At 39.0% G+C, this 22,358-nt stretch overlaps 1 protein-coding gene across 1 annotated transcript; it reads left to right on the forward strand.

The window, feature by feature from the left end:
* Positions 1 to 7,939: 7,939 nt before the first annotated feature.
* LOC131238733 (cyclic dof factor 4-like) lies at positions 7,940 to 8,536 on the forward strand. Its single transcript, XM_058236341.1, has one exon. The coding sequence runs from the start codon at positions 7,988 to 7,990 to the stop codon at positions 8,438 to 8,440; it is 453 nt and encodes a 150-aa protein (XP_058092324.1). The 5' UTR covers positions 7,940 to 7,987; the 3' UTR covers positions 8,441 to 8,536.
* The last annotated feature ends 13,822 nt before the right edge of the window (positions 8,537 to 22,358 follow it).

The raw sequence follows: 22,358 nt of genomic DNA on the forward strand, positions 1-22,358 counted from the left end.
TTTATTTAGATGTCCAATATTTAGTTGGTTCATATTATTTTATTGATGTGATTTTATTATTGCAGCTAATAATTAAATTATGATGTCCAATATTTAGTTGGTTCATATCAGCTTACCATGTATTTACTAGATTAGTAGCCTAAATATATACTTTTGTTACTCTCAACAAAACTATTTTCTTTAAATTATACCAGAATCAAAAGGAGGCAACAAAATTATTTTCTTTCAATTATACCAGAATCTCAGCATTTTAGTAAGATTTCAAAAAAAAAAAGAAGTAAATTTAAACTACCTTCAATTTCAAACACCACCAAATCCAAAGCTGCAAAAAGTAAAAAGTAGTTATTTAAGTTTGAAATGCACCCATTTACCACCAAATCCAAGGTTGTACTCTTTTTTTCTTTTTCTTGGTAGACTGGGTTATTGATATGATTGGTGGATTGGCACGTGTACTGTAAATGAGTGGTGAAAGAGGAAGCGGATTGCGTACTGAGTAACGCAGTACCCTTAGCGTACTGAGTAAACTGTGTGGGGTCTAGTATTATTTATTTATTTTATCCACTCTGTTAATCCATGTTAACAGATAATTTTAGAGCTAGATCCCAAAAATTAAACAAATTACAATCTCAAGTGGACCACACTACAGGAAAAGTTTGACTGAACCTCTACCATTGAAAATTTTTTGGAGGCCAAAGAAGTTTTGGATCAAGCTGATGTTTGTGGTTTCTCTTCATCCATGTCTTTGTGATCTTATGAGCAGGTTGGATGACAAATAAAAATTAATTTGGACCCTAGGAAGGTTTCAACGGTGGAAGTCATTATTCCACACTGTTTCCTGTGTAATGGTCCACTTGAGCTTTGGATTCACTAAAATTTTGGTGTCAACCCCTAAAATTATCAGTTAAAATGGATGGACGGTGTGGATAAACCACATACATTAACAGTGGTCCCAACTGAGTTTACTCAGTACGATAAAAGCGTACTGTGTAACTTAGTACGCAATCCGATTTCGGTGAAAGACGCGCTATGTAGTTTGACTAAAACTCGAATTTACAGCATTAGATAACGCTTGAAGAGTATGTTAGAGGAACTATAGTTCCTCTCATCAACACAAGTTCACTTTGCTAACATGCAGGATTCTAGGCATTTGGGGCCCAGTTCTATGATCCAAAACGTTGATACGGTGGGCCTCATTGTAGATGGGGTTCCGGTGGATATATCCTGGATTGGAAGGCCATAAGCATTTATCTTAGACTATTTTACATTGAATATGAGCTATTGTTTTTTGGTTAACTGTCCATTTGTAGACTCTTTATCAACTGTTTTAAATTACCAATCTAGAATATTTTGAAGGCAATCCCCCATCAATGATAGGGCCCAGCAGATAAAAGGTTTGGATTATCGATTCACGGTCCTAAACATATAGAATCCCACGAATTAACATTTACTAATGAGAAGGACCCTACAGCCCTTCATGATAAAAATGTCAAAATGTGTTAGTAAAATCAGTGTTTTTAGTCACGTCCCATATGGAAAATATAGAATCCTTGGGACCCACCCCAACTTGGCGTTCCAAAAGAAAATTCAGGAATTTTAAGTTTCTGATGCATTAGAAAGGGAATAATGTATTGATGTACTTGCAGGGCTGATGGTTTGGATATCCAAACTGTTTATCCAAAGGAATCCACAGGGGATAGCTATGCCTAAATGGACCTCCCTAATCAGACAATTCTAACCCTTGGATCGGTTGCTGATGAGTGATCTATTAGGAAGAAAACACAACAACGGTCTGCAGTAACATCCATAGACATCTATAAATGGTGTTGATGAGATCATGCGATCTATTTTAATTGTTTTTTTGGGTCACTACCATCTGAAGTGGGCCATCATGTCAACGGTCTGGATCACTAGAATATGGTCCTTAACTGAACAAAATAGAAGCATCAGGAAACTATTTACTTTCTTATGCTTCAAGGCAGTCCCCCTAATAAAAAATTAAAAAGAGAAGACTCGTCTTCTTTTAGAGCCACTTGATGGTGGATCATGAAAGTAAGCAACATGATGCGAACTTTCCAACTCAACGAAGTTTCTACTTTTTCTGTCTATCTATTTTATGCTATGAATTTTGAAAAGAGGCACAAAACAGCAATATCTTTTTCTAGTGAAAGGGAAGGTGATGCTCGCAAGTCTTATTTTTCTAAGACAAAATCTTTAATACTCCGGCGGAGTATGATGATCCATACTCATGCATACAGTAATGTTTCAATTCGGTAAATTAACTTGTCCAAATAATGGGTCCACTATGTATGGGTCATAACCCAAAAGTCGCGCCGAGCATATGATCCTAACTGTCTAGTTGATGGACATCTAACGGGCATTTAAAAAGCAAAGTAGACAACGGTTCAGATTCAACAAGACAGGAAGGTCTATGAATTTGATTTTGGGGTAATGTCCCATCTCAAGTGGGACCCACTATTTGGGAGGGCTTGGATTTAGTTGGATATATGCCACTTGTACGGTGGCCAGTGTATGCCATGGTATCAAATAAAACCCAGATAAATGTTAAAAAGGTAAGTAGAACTTTTGCATGGATGGAATGAGATTCTTGAATAAATAAATGCCACATGCATTTACACTCTAACCTATTCATTTGACAATCTGACAATATAACTTAAACCATATCATTATATAAAGAATCTTCCAGCGAATTGTTTATTTGCCATTGAAAACAAATCTTAAATTTCCTTAGTGCCTGTTTGGATTCATGGAAACGACAGAAAGTGTTTTCAGTGAATCCGAAAATCCTAAGGGTAAGAAAGATTGTTTTTCTTATTTCTTTTTTAACATGAATATTTTAAAACTTCAAAATCCATTTTCTAATTTGTTGTCCGGCAAAACCTAAAAAAAAATAATTTAAAAAAAGTTTCTTAGCAGCTAATAACTCTTGTTGGATGGTACATGCGGTGAATACCATATGCTTGAAAATGGATAATAACAGATGTCACCTGGAAAATGAATAATAACAGATGTGACATAAACAATAAATATAAGGTATTTAAAATTATATCGTAGCACACATCGTAGATAATAGCACATGCATAAGGCATGCATTAGCACAGTTGACCCGCAGGCACCCAAAGGTAGACAATTGAATCATTGGCACATATAGAGCAACAATGGCACACGTGGCATATATCACAAGTGGGGCATAAGAGAAGATAAATGACAATGCATGTGTCACATTAGCACATGTGAAGAACGAGAGAAGATGGATGGCAGCACATGTGAGATGCTGACACGTAGAGAGCAAAAAAGAGAGAGTTTGTGACACATGTTGCACATGTAGGCTCAACTGGAGGTTGACAATGGCTCAATTGGAGATATGGCACATGTAGACCGCATGTGGTATTTTATTACATGTAGGGATCAAAGGAAGATGGACAATGACTTATTTGGCACATTAGCATATGTAGAACATGTGTTAATTCATTGGAAGTGAATGGTGACGTATATACAGCCTGATTCATAGCTCAAGTAGTAGATTGAGTGAAAGATACCTCATTTCAACACGGTGGTCTTGGCATTGATTCCCTAGTCGGGGTGGCTAACAGCAAAGTGTGAATTGATAGTGGGGGTGTACTAACAAGCTAACAAAAAAGAATGGTAATGTATATAGGTTTATTTTATTTCCGTTGTGGAAACGATTTTCTTAGCGTTTGGGTAGCAAAGAATAAAAAATAGGAAATGAAATGTCTCAAAAATTTTCAAAAAGGTTGACAAATTAATGAAAGTTTGGCTAATTATATGGAAACAATGTTTACTTTCCCTCCCATGCATCCAAACATGCCCCCAAGGGAGTTGATATTTAAACCCCCTGAAATTGTTGAATCCACCCATTTAAGGGTAATTGGATAATGATGGAGTCTGTTAAAATGCCCTTTTAGGGCTGGAAATATTAATTTTTAGGATGGAATCTCCCTCTTCTCTTTTTTTTTTTCAAATAATTAAGATAGTGCAGGATCGGATCCTTACCGTTGGCGTTGCTAGAGGCTACAGCACTCCTACCTCTGTGGGGCCTATTGTGTCGCGTGCATGAAATCCAATCCGTCCACGAGATGTAGACCCTTGTGTTCACCGTGCAAATGAAATAATTAGACCTTTGGAAAAACAGTGGAAGGCTACACACGGGGAACAATATAAAATCATGCATAAAAACTCTAAATCCACGCCATGTGGCCCATCTCAGTTTAAGATCAGGCTTATTTTTCTCTTTTCACTTCATCCTGGTGAGGCTGACCTGATGAACGTTTTGGATATCATATATACTCTATGGAGGGCCGCACACAGCATCTGGAAAATGCCCACGTTGTGTCTCCCTGTACCACTGTTCCCTGTGGTGTGGCCCACCTGATCTGTGGATAGTTCTAATATCTAGGATCAGTGCCTAACATCGAGGTGTGCAGTGATGGACGGAGTGGATGTTATACATACAATGCAGTGGGCCCTATAGAGCTCTGATGATGTACCCGCTTGCTACAACCTGTTGAAGAGTATTCCGGTATTCGAAGCAATCCAACCACCGGGGACCTTCGATAAGAAGCCTTCGGGTTACAATTACAAGAATGCCCTTATTACGATGGGTAGAAAGTCTGGAAAGTTTGGTTAACGGAAGAAAACCAGGAGTTATTTTCGTAAGTCTCGGAGCGTTCGCTCTAACGAACGCGACTTTCCTACCACGCCGTTCGGGGGCGGCGAGTTCGGGGTAACATTTTAGTAGGTGAGTCCCTGACCGTTGGTCCCACCTTGATGTATGTTTTGTATATCCACTCCGTCCATTAGTTTTTCCGGATCATTTTAGGCTCTTTAATGAAAAAGTGAAGCAATTCAAATCTCAAGTAGACCCCACCTCAGGAAATAGTGGTCAGTGACCGTTAGAAACTTCTCGTGGGCCACAAAAGTCTTGGATAAGCTGATATTTACGTTTTACTTTCATCAAGGTCTGCGTGACCTTATCAACAGGTTTGATGGTAAATAAACATTATGGTGTGTCCTTGAAATTTTTTAATGGTGGCCTTTTGTGGCCCATTTGAGAACACCTGTTATTGAAACCTTTCTGAAGTCCACCGTAATGTTTATATACCATCCAACCCGTTCATAAGGTGATTCACACCAGGATTGAAATATAATACTTTGGTGGGACCCAGTAAGGCTTCAATGGTGGGCATCCCCATGCCATCGTTACCTACGATGTGGCCCATTCGAGTTTTCGATCTACTTGATATTTTGGCTCACATCCTCATGTGAGCTGCCTCAACCGATGGACGGTTGGATTCCGTAAAAACAGCTTGGTGGGTCCCACGGAGCTTTTTCTTCTATACGGCATCCGTTCCCAGCAACAGGTGCTGTGGGAAATTGGCGTCGCATCGTAACGTACGTACGTGTGTGAACGTCAGTCCATTTTCTCCAATGATGTCACTTCGAACTGATGCCGTGTCATTTTAGTCATGAGATGAGATTCCCAAAAGTTCACACCACATGGTGGGACCCACGTTAGATGGGCCACATCTCAAATTTTTTTAGCAGACGATCCTAGCCATGTATTTGGTGACCGCCAAACCGTTCCCTACTTGAAGCTAAAAAGAAATCCGCCTGAGACAGATAAGCACCTAGGATCTTCCAAAGGTGAGGTTCGTGAGGTGTGGCCCACCAGAGATGAGCCACGTCGCATCACTGCAGAGCCGGCGAACTATTCCCTTGCTTTAGCCGAGCATCATCCAATTCTTCTTATCATTCTTGTATATCTGGCACCTTAATAAAATATACCAGTGATATCCACGAAGGAGAGGATTCGTGCGAGCGAAGGGTCGGCGGCTCGGGCAGGTCCCACCGTGACGTGTACGTGAAATCCACTCCGACCATCAGGTAAATTATTTCATGTTAGGCCATTGCCCAAAATTCGGCCTTTAAGTGGACCACAAGATTTGAAATTCACCCTCCGAACTGTTTCTCTTATTTTTGGCCCACCTGAATCATGGATGGATGGACCTGATTTTTAAGTCACGGGCATAAATTTTGGTGTGTCATCTAATAGATGGAGTGGATTTGACATAATTATCACAGTAAGCCCGATGGCTTTTAATTATTTTCTTTGATGTGGCCCACCGAATCAGTGGTCAGCCTTATCTTTTGGCCCTGGCCCTAGCATGGGATGATCCATCTAATGGTCGGAGTAGACTCTATGTATAAATTACGGTAGGCCCCTCAAAAATTAAGGGTGGGCGTCCTCCTCCCAACTATTTCCCTTGGTGTATGTTTCGGAAAGGAAGCGGATGGCTGGTGCGGGTACGTGTCGTGCAAAGACGAGCGTTGCAGATCCTCGAGCTTCAAGTGGTACGAACGAATCAAATGAGATCAAAGTTACATGCCCCAAAATGATGTAATTATTATATTTCATCCATTTTTTAGATCATTTTAGATCATGGTATAAAAGTTATTTATATCTAAAGCTTAAGTAGACCACACCAGAAATAGCAGTGGGGACAATAATTTTTACCGTTAAAACATTCGTAGGGCCCACCATCGAGTTTATTTTCCATGCGATCTGTTTATAAGGTCACACAGGCCTGGATTAAGAGATAAAACAAATATTATATCGGCCCAAAACTTCCGTGACACCCAAAAGGATTTCAATGGTAGAGGTTCAATCCCCCACAGCTTTTTGTAGTGTGGTCCACTTGATCTATGGATCTGTCTAATTTTTCGGTTTAAGCTTAAGACGAGCTTTCAAAATGAAATATCGGTTGGGATATAACACATACCTCATGATGGGACCCACAGAACTCGGTGACGTCAACAGTTCAGCCATATCGCTGGTGTGCGGTACACAAGCCAATCCGTTTCCTTTCGTAAAAAGTCTTGGTGGGCCCAACCCGAGCCCGTGACTTTTCGCTCGCACCAATAGCCAGTCCTTAAAAAAAAATTTTTTTTTTTTTTTAGCTTGTTAGTACACCCACTGACAGGTTCTAATACAACTAGTTGTACCGTAAGCTAATGATGCAACTAATTTCTTTGGACAAGTCGAACGGTCCAAACATGGATATGGAATCTGGACACTCCATCCATTCCCTCTCACTGTGGGCAGGACACTCAAAAATCACGTTGGATGATCCCTCCCCTTCGAATGTTGGGTATTTTAGTCCTAACCATCCATTTTACAAGCGACCCATCCTACGGTTAGCATCGTCTGACAAAAGTGTTTCTTTTGAATAATTAGCAATCCAATATTGTCGCACTGAATACATGCTTCAATTTGATGATTGGATCATGGAGATACTTTTCTCTGCTTGATCTTGACCGACCATTTCTGGATGTTATCGCTAGGATGGTTAAGATCATCTAATTGGTATTATTACTGCAGAATCAACTGCCAAGTATTGGCTTGACCGATGGACGGTCCAGATCGATTGTTAGATGGTCCTATGTGTCCGACGCAACTGGTTGTATTGTAAGACTACGATACACCTAGTTGTATTGTAACCTCTAGTTATGCTCCTCTATCGCTTGCCACGCGACCAATACAAAAGGGCCCACAACCAAAACAAATGGGCCCACAAGGCACCACATGTGCTACAAATAAAAGTGCCACGTGAACTCATTTGCTGACTAGGCATGCTGATGTGGACAAAAAGACCGGCGTCGACTTTTACTATAGCTGGCATTGGCAATTTTTTTTAAATGAGAAAGGATGAGTGGCGGCTGTCACATGGGATTATAATAGGTTGTAAGACATACATGTGTATTAATAGCATTTCAATGCCCTCTTTCTTTCAACTATAACAATAAATGTCCTCGAACCAGCTTTCCTATAACAGATTTTCATAGAAATCTCTCTCTCTCTCTCTCTCTCTCTCTCTCTCTCTATAAAAGCATCCCAAACAAGGGAGAGAGGAGATTTTCATAGAACTATCTATCTATCTATCAATCCATCATGGAGGGAATAGATTCCAGCACAGAAGCACCTGGGTTCAAGCTATTCGGAGCGATGATCTTGATGGACGTTAGACAAGCGAAGGAAGAAGCTAAAGGAGGTGGGCCACCAGATAAACGGCCCCAAAAACCATTACCATGCCCCCGGTGCAAGTCCATCGATACCAAGTTTTGCTACTTCAACAACTACAACGTCAACCAGCCCCGCCACTTCTGCAAGGGCTGCCAGAGGTACTGGACCGCCGGTGGGACCCTCCGTAACGTTCCCTTTGGAGCCGGCCGTCGTAAGGCCAAACCAGCATGCCATGGCTCAATCGGATTCCCAACCGATTGCGTGTTCGATCCAACGGATATGAAGGAGTTTGGATTGGAAGGGGTGATCGATCGATGGCATGTATCAACCTCTAGGACACCCAAGAGGCCTAACAGCCGTTCATCTGGTCAATTTCGTTGACTTTGTTTTGGTTTCTTGCATTTGAAACTCCAACTGTTGTACATACAACCTGTGATTATTATATATTAGTCATGTAATTGAAATCTTAATGGTGTATGATCTATTCTCTTAGATGATTCCAAATTGAGTAATTTGGTACACGTCGCATACATGTACATCAATCCAAACCTTCCAAATCGTGGGATCACATAATAAATCTGGTTTTTTAGCATTCGTTTGCTGAATTCGGACCCTTGATAATATTTCATTTTAATTAGTCCATTTAGTGGCCACCAACCTTAAACTTAAGATCATCTGTCCGTTGTGATTTTTGGGTTATTTCCCATATTCGATTCCTGGTCCTTGGACCGTTTGGATCGAGACACACGTATGCCACATCTGGTACTGTTACGGGGCGCATGAATACTAATCCCCGTACTCCGCCAGAATATAGAGCAATCACTAGTTATTTTATCTGTAATGTTAGGCTAGCTGGCTCTTATTTTCTTCACGGCAGTTACTTGATACTCTGGCAGCGTCTTTTACACGTGGCATATATTAACTCAAATAAACCGATAATATCGTGCAACCCACTGTCTGTAAGCCCAAGTCCCAAAATCAGATCGTTGAACAATCCTAACCTCTTGTTGGTGGACACTTGTTTTTTGAACCAGGATCCTTGCATTTTTTTTCACTTTTAACCGTCCAATGAGAGTCTGATGGTCAGATAAGGTTCATGATATATCTGAACTAGGCCCCATAAATTGGACAGTTTATTTTGATCACTTGAACCCCGCACATACAATTTCTAAGTAATTTCTAAGTGGCAGTTTATCATCCAGCATATTCTGCCAGAGCATCCAAGCTTTTCTCTTTTGTTAAATAATGCTCTCTTTGCTAAAAGAAGGGAGAAAGACAGAACACCCCTTTCGGAATCAACATAGCTGCTCAAAACCATTTTGCCATGTCGGTGATAGAAAAGAATGGGCGTTATTTGATACTCTGTCTGCCTACGATGCTTGATACGCAGGTACTTAGAAATTGTAGACGTGGAAAAATACTAACTCAACCCACCTTTTCCAAGTTACATTCTAAAAATACTAACTCATACCACCTTTGTCAAGTTGCATTCTAAATATCAGGTTTGTTGAGCAATCCTAACCTCTGATTTGTAGGGTTTTTTTTTAAAATAAGACCATTGGATATTCATTTTTAACTGTCTAATAAATGAACAGCAATCTAATAGCGAGATAACCAACTAAGAGTAATTTTCGGTAGATGACACATCTAAAATGGGACTGCAATTATTTGCATGACAGGTATGCAATTTCTCAATGATTTCTAGCTGCATGGAGGTCAACCAGCGTGCTGCGCCAGAGTATCAAAATACTTCTCTATGGAATAAGCAAGTTCCAAAATATTGTTTGGATGTAATTTTCTATGTAATTTTCTGGGGTGAGTTTTGATGCAATTCCATAATACGTATTTCCCCGATTTGTTGTTTTTTCCTGTTTGCAAATGCAGGAAACGCCTCAGATTATAGGTTTTAATGCTTACCCTATGAAACCTGCTTAACCCCCATTGTACAGTTTTAAAAGTGTTGATCAACCATGTTTATCATTCGACTGTGAGGAAAAACTGATGAAATGGTAACGGCATTTTTTGTTTTTAAATTACAAGGCTGAAAATGAGGAATGATTATTTACTCTTATAATTTTGTAGTAACATTACTTACATTTGACTGTGACGATGAATTTGCTACCATTATTTGTTTTACTTGGATAACTTTAGATAAATAATAATTTTCTAATATAATGATTATAATTTTCTTTACCTATATTTATTTGACTATAATTCTTATTTAAACAAACACTTAAAAATAATAATGAGGATTCATTTACCTTACACCATACAAAAAAAAAATTTTAAAAAATTTAAAAAAATTTAAAAAATTTTAAAAAAAATTAAAACCAAACAAGCCTCAAAGAAAATCTATTTCCAACAACTTTGTTATTGGGTTATGTGGTGATGTTTTTCCTTTCACCTTCTTTTGTTTTCACCATCCAAAAATGCCCATTGTGAATGCCTGACTACCATCTAATATTTGGAACCTTGATACCTTGGTAGGTTAGTAATATCCTTGAAGCATCTGAATGAATGTGGACAGCCAATCTTTAATCTGATATGTCCCTTTCTTCCATAAAACTATTGGCTCGCCATGATGCTACAAGAACACCGATGCTGTGGTATCAACCATTTGATCAATGCATGAAAAATGTATAGCCAAGATTAAGTGGACAGATACCATTGACTCCAAGAAGCTACTTTGATTATATGATACTGATAATCTGAAATAGGAATATTAAAAAATAAAAATGGATGATCATAAGACAATGGCCAGAATTCAAGAGGTTCAGGTCATCAGCCATGACTTTTGTACCACGGCCTGCCCCCGATTATTAGGCCCCATGACAAAAGAACACTTCGGCAGAAAAATCAATCCGGTTGACTCATATGGTGAGCACACCATAAAAATAATGAACGAGCACTGCTCTGGTCCAAAGTAGGTGTGACCCACCTAATGATGTTTCAAGTTTATGAATTTGAAATAGTTCTCTTATCAATCTTCACCATCCATCTTTTCCGTTATATTGATTAGAGGATCAGGATTGTCCCGCTGGTGGGATTTTGCCTTGTTGCCTGACAAGAGTCTTCCTGGAATGGATGAACAACCCAGATCGATGATTGGGCTGTTTCACATGTCCCAAGCAGCAAGTTGTATCTTAAGCCCACCTATACTAGTTATATTAGATCCTCGGCCAAGGCCAAAATATGATAGGTTTCAATACTGATGATTGGGGCCCCTGATTTGTTAATCTAGAGCACTCGTTTTTTACACTCCCAAGATGGATGTACCATCCCTCAAAAAATCCCTCAATGGGACAATCCAACCCGTTGACCTGTAGCCTGTCATAGACGGTTAGAATAGAAATATCGATGTGTTCATGATTAAATAAATAAATACCCAAGTGGCTGTCGACCCATGATGGATGCATCATCAATAAAAGAAACTGGCCTTCCGATTTGTGTCCTTCAAATGGATGATCGGGAAAGGAGATAACAGGGTGGTGCACGTGAACTAAAAAGAGAAACAAGACAGGTGGCCGAGATCTTCCCATCTCGGAGATTTTTGGGGGACGGTCCATCCAAGTAACGGCCCCACACAACGGTCTGGATCACTGAAATGGCCCGTGATTCAAGATGAAAACTAAGTATCCTGTGCACATCCTCAGGTGGAGGATGAAAGAATATCCTCCAAAAGAGAAAAAAGGACAGAATGATTATACCCTAGTGGCTTTCATTCAATATGAGAAAGTAAGATAAGAGAGAACCCTACCAAAATATATTCAGATTACCTCAAATGAAGAGAGATTAAACTGTCCTCTGCCTCAGAATTCAAAAGGCCGAGGATCACCTCTGAAAGCATTCCTCCCCCAAGGACTTGTATACTTCATCCACAATTACAGCCTAAAACTACGTGGGAGAAAAAAGAAAAAGAAAAAAACCTATTTGTTCAACAGTGCAAAAACCTGATTCAGCTTGACTTGAAGACTTAACCCGACTCGACTTGATAGTTAATTATTACAAATTGAAGATATTAAGAATGTTAATTGATATTTAAGAAGTTAGATCTTATCAGTAAAATAAAATGTAATTCGGGAAACAACCTTTCTTTCCTTTTTCTTTTTTATGAGCAACTCAAAGTAACAACATTAACAGTACCTCACTGGTTAGTTTAAGGTTGTTGCCGAGTTTGAATCTCCCTCCCAATACAATTATTGTTAATATAAATTACCTAAATTATTTTTAATAAATAAAATCTGGCAACTTAGGTGAGTGACTTAGTTTGAATCACACCAGTTGTGTCAAGTTGACTGAAACATCAAGTCGACTCGGTGTGCCTCTCCAAGCTCATGCCGAGTCAGTCTAAGTACCGAGTCATGCCAAGTCATGTCAAGTCAACTGAGCAATCAAGTCAACTCAGTCTCTCTGAATCCAGGGCGAATCAGGCCCAATACCGAGTTTCACAGAGAATCAGCTCAAAATCTTGCTGATCCGAGTTGGCTTGGCCGAGTTTTGAGTTGAGTCAGCAAGTTTTAGAACACTGCATTAAAAAATAATAATAATAACATATAATTGACTAAAATTTTAAATCTCCATATATTTCGAAAGATGGGGAAAAAACTCATTTTTAGGTGAACCAAATTAAACACATTTTTTCAATAAAATACCTTTTTATTCAAAAAAAAAAAAAAAAGCAAAACAAACTTTTGGGGCACTTGGGAAAATAAAGATTGTTGAACACTACCCATTGATAAATTTGAGTAGAAGGTGAAATTTTTTTAGTAGAGATGGACTAATTTATACCAAGATTACTTGAAAGGATTTAAGAGAGGTGAAGAACAACATTCGACCATCCACATACATTATCATTCATATTTATAGAACTCTAATTATCTTAACTAAAATGTTCTATTTTAGCCTTATTTATATAAAATATATGGACATATATGCACATGTATAGCCACTTCACTCTGTTGTTTTTAGTCCAAATCATATTAAACCCAAATCTTTCATTCTCCAAATATTTAGTGTTTTGCTTCTTCTTTTTTAACCATATTTTTAACAACCAAGACCGAATTAAAGATAAACATTTCCCGTACCATTTTCTTCCTGTAAGCCGTTTTGCTAACTATGTTTGAACTATGGTTTGTTTGCTGTTGAATGTCTTTCCCATGAATGCCAAAAGAAATGACACATTCACCCATTTCCCACATTCCACAGGGAGGACTTTCTGTGATCCCACCATTTCCTGGCTTAAACTTCTGGTGTCACTTCCTTGGAAAGGGAAACTCATAAACCAAGTTCCACCTTTCACTGGATCCAAACAGCCTACAAGGGTGCATTTGAATACCTGTGAACTGGACGGCTAGGATGCCTTTTATTCAGAAAAATTAAGGCCGAGTCTGGTTCCATGCAAGAAAAATGATTTACCAATTACCATAATCAGGATTCAAATCTTAGTAGAAATTTCCCATAATCGTGAAATGCTACTCTTATAGAAATGAAAAAGCTTTTTCTTTCCAATACAGCACACGAGATCCTCACTTAGCAGTGAAAGTTCTACAAGGAGAGTAGTAGTTATCTAAGAAACCTAAAATAAAAATAGTGGTAGTTATACTTTCTTTTTTTCTATAAACAACTGTTTCAGGGAGGCGATCCTACAAAAACAAGATAAGGGGGGATTTCTACCAAAACGGAAGGCGAGATAACCATTTCGTTTCATTTCATTGATTCATTGATGCATGTTGCTTTACAACCCACTTATTTATAATCTCGTCTAGAATCTTCCCAGATACTAATGATTATCACTGGATCTAAATGGACCCACTCGAATTCCAATAATCTCCTTAAGATCTACATGATTTCCCCAAAATCTTAGTGTTCTCTGTTGAGGGTCAAAATTTGCATATTAGACCCCAATTATTACCTGATTTTACGCACACGATAATTTTTAACATCCTATTTTAATCGTGTTTTTGTTACAAGCTGAATTTAAATAACTTGGACTGAAAAGGGTATTAAAAACATGGATTTAACGCTCTAAAATCACTAAGACAAGGGACGGACCCCAGGGGACCAAGATCGAAGAATTTACACGTCAAAGATCTGAGAAAATCAAGTCCAAGAGGCCTGAAAGTCGTCCTAAATGCAAGACCACAAGGTTCCCACCATCCGTTTGGCTCAAAACTTTATATCTGGCCTGAGGACCCTAAATTAACCATACACGTCGAATTTCAGTCATTGGATCTTTGTGGAAGTGGCCTAACGGAGAAATTATAAGGCGCTAGCCATTAAAGAGCATCTTGGTAATCCATAAGCGATCAAGGCTCAAACTTAGGTGTTAGAAAGAGCATGAAAAATAATAAGTACTGGTAAAATTTCGTCTCATTTGCACAGTGCAGTAGGGAGGAACGAACGACAGAAGTTCCTAAACGGGGGAGTAGCAAATTTGTAAATAAACAAAACTCCATCTGCATGCATGTAAGGGAGAACAGAGGTTTGCTTCAACGGTGGGTAGCGCCTCATCACAGGTGGATGGTGTGGCCCAAATAGAGTTCAGATTTACTTCATACTTTGACCATGGGCTTACACGTTACTAAGAAGATGAAGAGCGGAATAAATCTTCGAGAATGTCATCAGAAGTAGGCCCCACCTATTTTTTGAACAAAACATCTGAACAGTGCCCTTCTTGCGCAAAACGCCCAGCAGGCGCACCCAAGCCGATTGGGTTTTGATAGTGGGCCTCACTCATCATTCCATTGGATGATCTGACCCATTCAGTCAACTCAGGGGGTGGAGATGATCCCAGTCATGCTTTCCTTTTGGTCTCATGCACGTGTACGCACGTGGATCGTTAGAAAACGCAGGATGAATGGCGAATTGATTTTATACAGTGGACAACACTAAAACCACTCCTTCCCGACTGATTTTTCGCCAAGAATTCAATGAACGAGGTGGATTCCACCGAAAACATCACTGTGGGTCCCACCGAGCATTGAAGCGCAATTACATGCGAAAAGGCTTACGTAAAGACGTCCGGACACTGCCGGTTTTTACGACCGATTGTGCATCCATGGCGATGGTCGGATCCACGATATGGACCGTCCAAGTAGAGCTCAGGACAACCACGACCGTCCTAGAGAAGATTTTTCGAAAAAATTTCCAGTAAAGACCGCTCACCGTTCTCCAAACGCAAGTAGTTTCGTGTTGTCTTCTTGCACACGGCTGTTGTTGCGTATGTTCTTACGCAAAACCTCTGGTCGACTTACACACAGCCAACTGACCTTACTCCTCTATAAAAGGAGACGTGAGAAAGAGAGTGGGGCATCCATTAGACGCATCAAGGATCTTTGGCCTAGATCGTGGGCAGCCGTGGAGGCAATCTTCGACGTGTGAAGAGAAAAGGAGGGAAGTGGAGCAGCCTGGCATCAGGAGATCTTCTTCCCTTTCTTTATCCTTTTGTTTATGTCTTTTCTTGAGATTTCTTTAGCCTAATCATGTCTGGATAAGCCTCTTAGCTAGGGCTAAGAGGTGAAGCTTGTAGTGAGATGGGAAACTTTTCTTTATGCCTTTGATTTAAGTTGAACTGATTTTGATTCTAGTTTGATTATAAGAAATGCCTTTAGTTTTTAATGGTTTGTTGTGACTTAAATTACAATGGATCTGAGATATCTTTAGGTATTTTCTATGCATACGTAGAGGTTATGATCGTAGGAACCCTGCTGTTCACCATCATCTCATGGGTATGGTTGGATGACGGAACCTTTCCCTATGTTCATAACTCTCTCAGATTGGGGATTGGTTAAATTCTGTTGTTTACTTTGTCTCTTGGGCATGGTTTTGTGATGGAATCAAGTCTAATTCTCATACCTCTCATCTCTTGAAAACTATATCAAAGGAAGTTCAAATTGGTTTTTAATGAAATATCTTCCAACTAGATGAAGATTGGACTCTGATTCTAGTTATGTTCGTGAATCAAGCATAGATCTTCCTAATCTCTACTAGTGGATCCTTGGCACCCTAGTTTCCCACCTTTGAATTTCACAAGTTTTAGTTAATTAAATTCACAATTATTCCCCTCAATTTTCCCTGGTTTAGATTACATCTTTGCCTAATTCTAGTTCAAGTTACTTTTAGATTACGTACAAGGTTCAGTCCCTGTGGATTCGACCTCGGTCTTACCGAGATTATTACTACATCACAACCCTATACTTGGGGTGTGAACAAGTTTTTGACGCCGTTGTCAAGGATTGACGGTTACGTTTTTCTAAGATTAGCTAGTTTTAGAATTAGGTTAAGATTAGGGTTTTTCTAGATTTAGGTTTTTTTATTTGATTTCTATAAACTAACCTAACTTTTCTATTTTGTAGGATCTTGACATAGACTTTTTAAATTAGTAATCTCTTTCTAATTTTCTAGTTTTTCTATCTTCTATTTTTATATTAGGTTTTATTTTCTATTTTTAGAAACTTTCTAATTCTAGGATTTCTTTTATTTTCAGAAACTTACTTTCTAATTTAGGTTTAAAACTTACCTAATCTGTTTTAGAAACTTTCTATTTTTAGAAGTTTTTCCCTTTTTAGAAACTAGCTTACTTTCTATTTTTAGGTTGTTAGAGCTTTCTAACTTTAGGATTTCTAGTTTTAGAAACTAATTTCTTTTGTTTTCTTTTGCAGGATCTTAACATAGAAACTTCTAATTAGGTAACTTCCTTCTAACTCTCCTCTTCTTACTTTTCATACTGCTATAGGATCTTTTCTTTTATTTTTCTTTGGATTAAATTCAGAGTTAGGGTTTCACCATGGAAGAGGGGGTACGTCACTATGCTGAGATGGATAAGAGATATTGGGGAGGGATGTATAATGATTACGATATAATTCAACTTATATCTCAAGATTTTTCTGAAACCATCATCGAGAACCGACTGAAATATTGTGCTCCATCGGTTAATAAGTACTTACGCGATCATAATTATAAGAATGAGGACTATTATCAACCATCATATTCTCCCATATATGATTCGTATGATTATAACCAGTGGAAACATCGAAATTGGGAAGATGAACCAACAATATGTTATAATGATTATTCCCTTGGATACCCTACCATTGAGATCCAACCAGAAACGATCCAAGAATATTCATTTCAGCATAACATGGACTGTCTTGAGGAAATTAGAAAAACGTTGGAAGCACTTAATTTGCGCCTCGATAAGAGAGTGGAGGCTCGTTCATCCCAACCACAACCCAATCCAGAAATACAATGCGAGGAAAGTGATCCTAACTCATTTTTTAATAACTCTGGAATTTGGAATGAAGAGTTGGAATATGTTAATGAGCATATGATTCAATTTCCCGATGAGTCGATCTCGATGACAGTTCAAAAGAATGATCAAGAGGCGTGGGTGTCTTTCAAATATAATGATGATGACACACTTCACTCACATGACACACTAGGTTTCAATGATGAGAGAGAAGTTAGTTTATTCGAACCTCAACCCAATTTAGAAAGAGAATGTGAGGAAAGCGATCACATCCCAAGAGTGTATTGCACTGAATTGGAAGATGATGCATATTGGGATGACGATCATGAATGTGCAGCACAAATTCCCCTGGAATCAATCTCAAGTTTGGTCCGGGTCAATGATCAAGAAGTACACGAAGTGATCGGTCATAATGAGCTACTCCACTCACCTGACATGTCTGATTTAAAGTGGAAGATGAGCTCCTTACAACCAACCCTTCTAACTCTTGTGAGATATGTTTGGACCATTCCCTTGAATTGAATAATGATATGATTCGGGAGAGCGACGAGTTGCTAGATATGACTCTAGAATTTGAAACCACCCAGTTAAGGCCACCATCTGAGCTGTTAAGTTTTGACGATTCAATGCCTCTTCTGAATAGTATCAATGAACAGAATCCTCACATCAATACTTCGTCTACTAACACTCAATCTGTCTGTGCAGGGCAAGAGCAAGAGAGCATACCTCCATCTACTTTTAAAGACGATGGAGTCCTTGAACATTTTAACACAGATGTCAATGTGGAAAATAAGTCACTCTCAGCTGAATTTCCCAACTCTTTGGACAATTGTTTGGCACACTTTCCAGATTCAAACGATCCTATGATTAAAGAAATAGTGGATGCCTCGCAAGAGAATATCTCGGTAGTTGTTGCTAGCCGAGAGAACCCTTACTCTGAAGCCCCTTCTTCCCTAGATCCTAACTGTTTACCATTAAGGGAGGATGAGTTGAAAATTGAACCAAAGTTCGGAATGTGTCAAGACTACATCACTTTCTGAGAAGTTTTCTGAGTTTTATTTACTTGTAGTATCTAATTCATTATGTGAATCATATATACTTTTGATACCTCAGGCAAATCAACGACAAATTTTTTATGAGGTCCATAAATTTCTCTAGACATTCATACTCAAGGGTATCCAAGCCTATTACAAAAAGGGCTTTTAGATGATCCTGTTAAGAAACCTACTGAGAAATTTATCAAGATATTGGCCGGAAGAAAAACCTTGTGGCATCATTGAGTAGCTTTTCTCCTGCTTTCATAGGACTAGGATAGTTTGCTTGATGTCGTTCTAGGATAGTCGACTTTATACCGTTAGGTTAGTTTGCTTTTGAAATTGTTTTAGGATAATTTACTTTTGTTAGATTACCTCTCATGCCGAACCGCCTTCACACTGAAATTTCTTTGGAAAAAGTCATTCGATCTCCTCATCAGGTACTATCTTTCCATCGCTTCTCCTTCATTTTCATTGTCTCATGTGTATTGCATGCTTATATCTCTTACATTGAGGACAATGTAGATTTTAGGTTGGGGATAGGAGATTAGGTTACTTAATCAGTATTTTCTTGGTCTTGAGCAAAAATAGTGAAAAATTTTAACATTTTTCTGGAATTTTTTGTGAATTCGAAGTGATTTTGATTACCATCTTTGATTTAGACGTATAAGATATGTAATGTTGGTAATTTATGACTCTTGGATTCAGTTATCTGTTAGATTCCACAGTTAAGTCGAATTATTAATCCATGATTAGAAGTTTTAAACATTGATTGAGTCATATGTCACACCTAGCTTACACATTAAAGCTGCAGTTCGATATTGAATTGTTAACCTGGTAATCACTAAGCATGGAAGGAACCAACCTGGGGAATTTGTCCATCATGTTCAAAGAAAAAAATTAATACCTACCTAAAAAACAGTTGCCTTCAGAAAGGGTTGGGCGAATGGTCTTCACCATGGGTTTGCTCCCTACAAGTGAGGGTTCGAATCCTCTCCTTGGCTTTACCTTTAAAAAGGTTGACATAGCGTGAAAGCCATCGATGGAAAAATCAAAAGCTGGAAGAATGAAAAGTTGAACTCTAAGACAAGTTTTGGTTTAGGTTATGATTATCCTGAATGCTCTTGTGATTATCAATGTTATCATGAAAATAAAGAATTGAGCCTTTGATTGTGATAAGTTTAAGTTTCACTATACACTCATGGAACTCAATGTTTAGAATTTTTCTAATCGATGGATTAATACTTTGAACTCGACTATGAAGTTTACCGTGCGCTTGAGTCCAGGAGAAAGTAATGTCCAACATTCATGAATCTTAGAATTCTATTGACTGGATTGTTGTTCAAAAATCACTTGAGTTTATAGAATTATCCTGTGATTCTGAACTTATTTTTTCGCATACTTTGCTCGGGACTAGGAAAATGTTGGTTGGGGATTGTGTTGAGGATCAAATATTGCATATTGGACCCCAATTATTACCTGATTTTTCGTACACGATAATGCTTAACGTCCTATTTTAATCGTGTTGTTGTTACAAGGTGAATTTAAAGAACTTGAACTGAAAAGGGTATTAAAAGCATGGATTTAACATTCTAAAATAACCAAGGCAAGGGACAGACCCCAGGGGACTGAGATCGAAGAATTTACACGCCAAAGATCTAAGAAAATTAAGTCCAAGAGGCCTGAAAGTCATCCTGAATGCAAGATCACAAGGTTCCCACCATCCGTTTGGCTCGAAACTTTATATCTGGCCTGAGGACCCTAAATTAACCATACACATCGAATTTTAGCCATTGGATCTCGGTGGAAGTGGCCCAATGGAGAAATCAGAGGGCGCTAGCCATTAAAGAGCATCTTGGTAATCCATAAGCGACCAAGGCTCAAACTTATGCATTAGAAAGGGCGTGAAAAATAACAAGTACTGGTGAAATTTCATCTCATTTGCACAGTGCAGTAGGGAGGAACGAACGACAGTAGTTCCTAGAAGGGAGAGTGGCAAATTTGTAAATAAACAAAACTCCATATGCATGCATGTAAAGAACAGAAGTTTGCTTCAACGGTGGGTAGTGCCTCATCACAAGTGGATGGTGTGGCCCACATAGAGTTCAGATTTACTTCATACTTTGACCCATGGGCTTACACGTTACTAAGAAGATGCTGAGCGGAGTAGATCTCTGAGAATGTCATCAGAAGTGGGCCCCACCTATTTTTTGAACAAAACATCTAAACAATGCCCTTCTCGCGCAAAACGCCCAGCGGACGCACCCAAGCCAATTGGGTTTTGATTGTGGGCCCAACCCATCATTCCATTGGATGATCTGACCCATTCAATCAACTCAGGGGGTGGAGATGACCCCGGCCATGCTTTCCTTTTAGTCTCATGCACGTGTACGCACGTGGATCGTCAGAAAATGCAAGATGGATGGCGAATTGATTTTATACAGTGGACCGCACCAAAACTCGATTAAAACCACTCCTTCCCGACTGGTTTTTCGCTAGGAATTCAATGGACGGAGTGGATTCCACCGAAAACATCACTATGGGTCCCACCGAGGATTGAAGCGCAATTACATGTGAAAAGGCTTGCGTAAAGACGTCCGGACGCTGCTGGTTTTTACGACCGATTGTGCGTCTATGGCGATGGTCAAATCCACGATCTAGACCATCCCAGTAGAGCTCAGGACAGCCACGACCATCCCAGAGAAGATTGTTCGGAAAGATTTCCAGTAAAGACCGCTCACCATCCTCCAAACGCAAGTAGTTTCACGTTGTCTTCTTGCGCACGGTTGTTGCTGCATATGTTCTTACGCAAAACCTCTAGCCAACTTACACACAGCCAACCAAACTTACTCCTCTATAAAAGGAGACGTGAGAGAAAGCGTGGGGCATCCATCAGACGCATCAAGGATCTTTAGGCTAGACCGTGGGCAGCTGTGGAGGCAATCTTGGACGTGTGAAGAGAAAAGGAGGGAAGTGGAGCGGCCTGACATCAGGAGATCTTCTTCCCTTTCTTTTTCCTTTTGTTTATATCTTTCCTTGAGATTTCTTTAGCCTAATCATGTCTGGCTAAGCGTCTTAACTAGGGCTAAGAGGTGAAGCTTGTAGTGAGATGGGAGACTTTTCTTTACGCCTTTGATTTAAGTTGAACTGATTGTGATTCTAGTTTGATTATAAGGAATGCCTTTAGTTTTTAATGGTTTGTTGTGACTTAAATTACAATGGATCTGCGATATCTTTAGGTATTTTCTATGCATACGTAGAGGTTATGATCGTAAGAACCCTGCTGTTCACCATCGTCTCATGGGTACGATTGGATGATGGAACCTTTCCCTACGTCCATAACTCTCTCAGATTGGATGTAGATTGGTTAAATTCTGTTGTTTACTTTGTCTCCTGGGCATGGTTTTGTGATGGAATCAAGTCTAATTCTCATGCCTCTCATTTCTTGAAAACTAGATCAAAGGAAATTCAGATTGGTTTTTAATGAAATATCTTCCAACTGGATGAAGATAGGACTCTGATTCTAGTTGTGTTCGTGAATCAAGCATAGATCTCCCTGATCTCTACAAGTGGATCCTTGGCACCCTAGTTTCCCACCTTTGAATTTCACAAGTTTTAGTTAATTAAATTCACAATTATTCCCCTAAATTTTCCCTGGTTTAGATTACACCTTTGCCTAATTCTAGTTCAAGTTACTTTCAGATTACGTACAAGGTTCAGTCCCTGTGGATTCGACCTCGGTCTTACCGAGATTATTACTACATCACAACCCTATACTTGGGGTGTGAACATTCTCCCAGTATCATTCCTATTCAATGCCCGTTTTAGAACTAAATCTACCTTCAAATACCAAAATGCAAACAACATAATTATGATCATAAGTAGAAATTTCAAAATCACAAATTATGTTTTGTTTTCTACAAAATTTGAACTCTGTTTGGTAAACAGAATCTATTGATCTGTACATTTTTAACCATGTTTGCTAAACAATCAATGTGCTATTCTAGAATCGAAATTA

This window comes from Magnolia sinica, chromosome 3 (genome assembly GCF_029962835.1).
Source record: "Magnolia sinica isolate HGM2019 chromosome 3, MsV1, whole genome shotgun sequence".
NCBI classification, from domain to species: domain Eukaryota; kingdom Viridiplantae; phylum Streptophyta; class Magnoliopsida; order Magnoliales; family Magnoliaceae; genus Magnolia; species Magnolia sinica.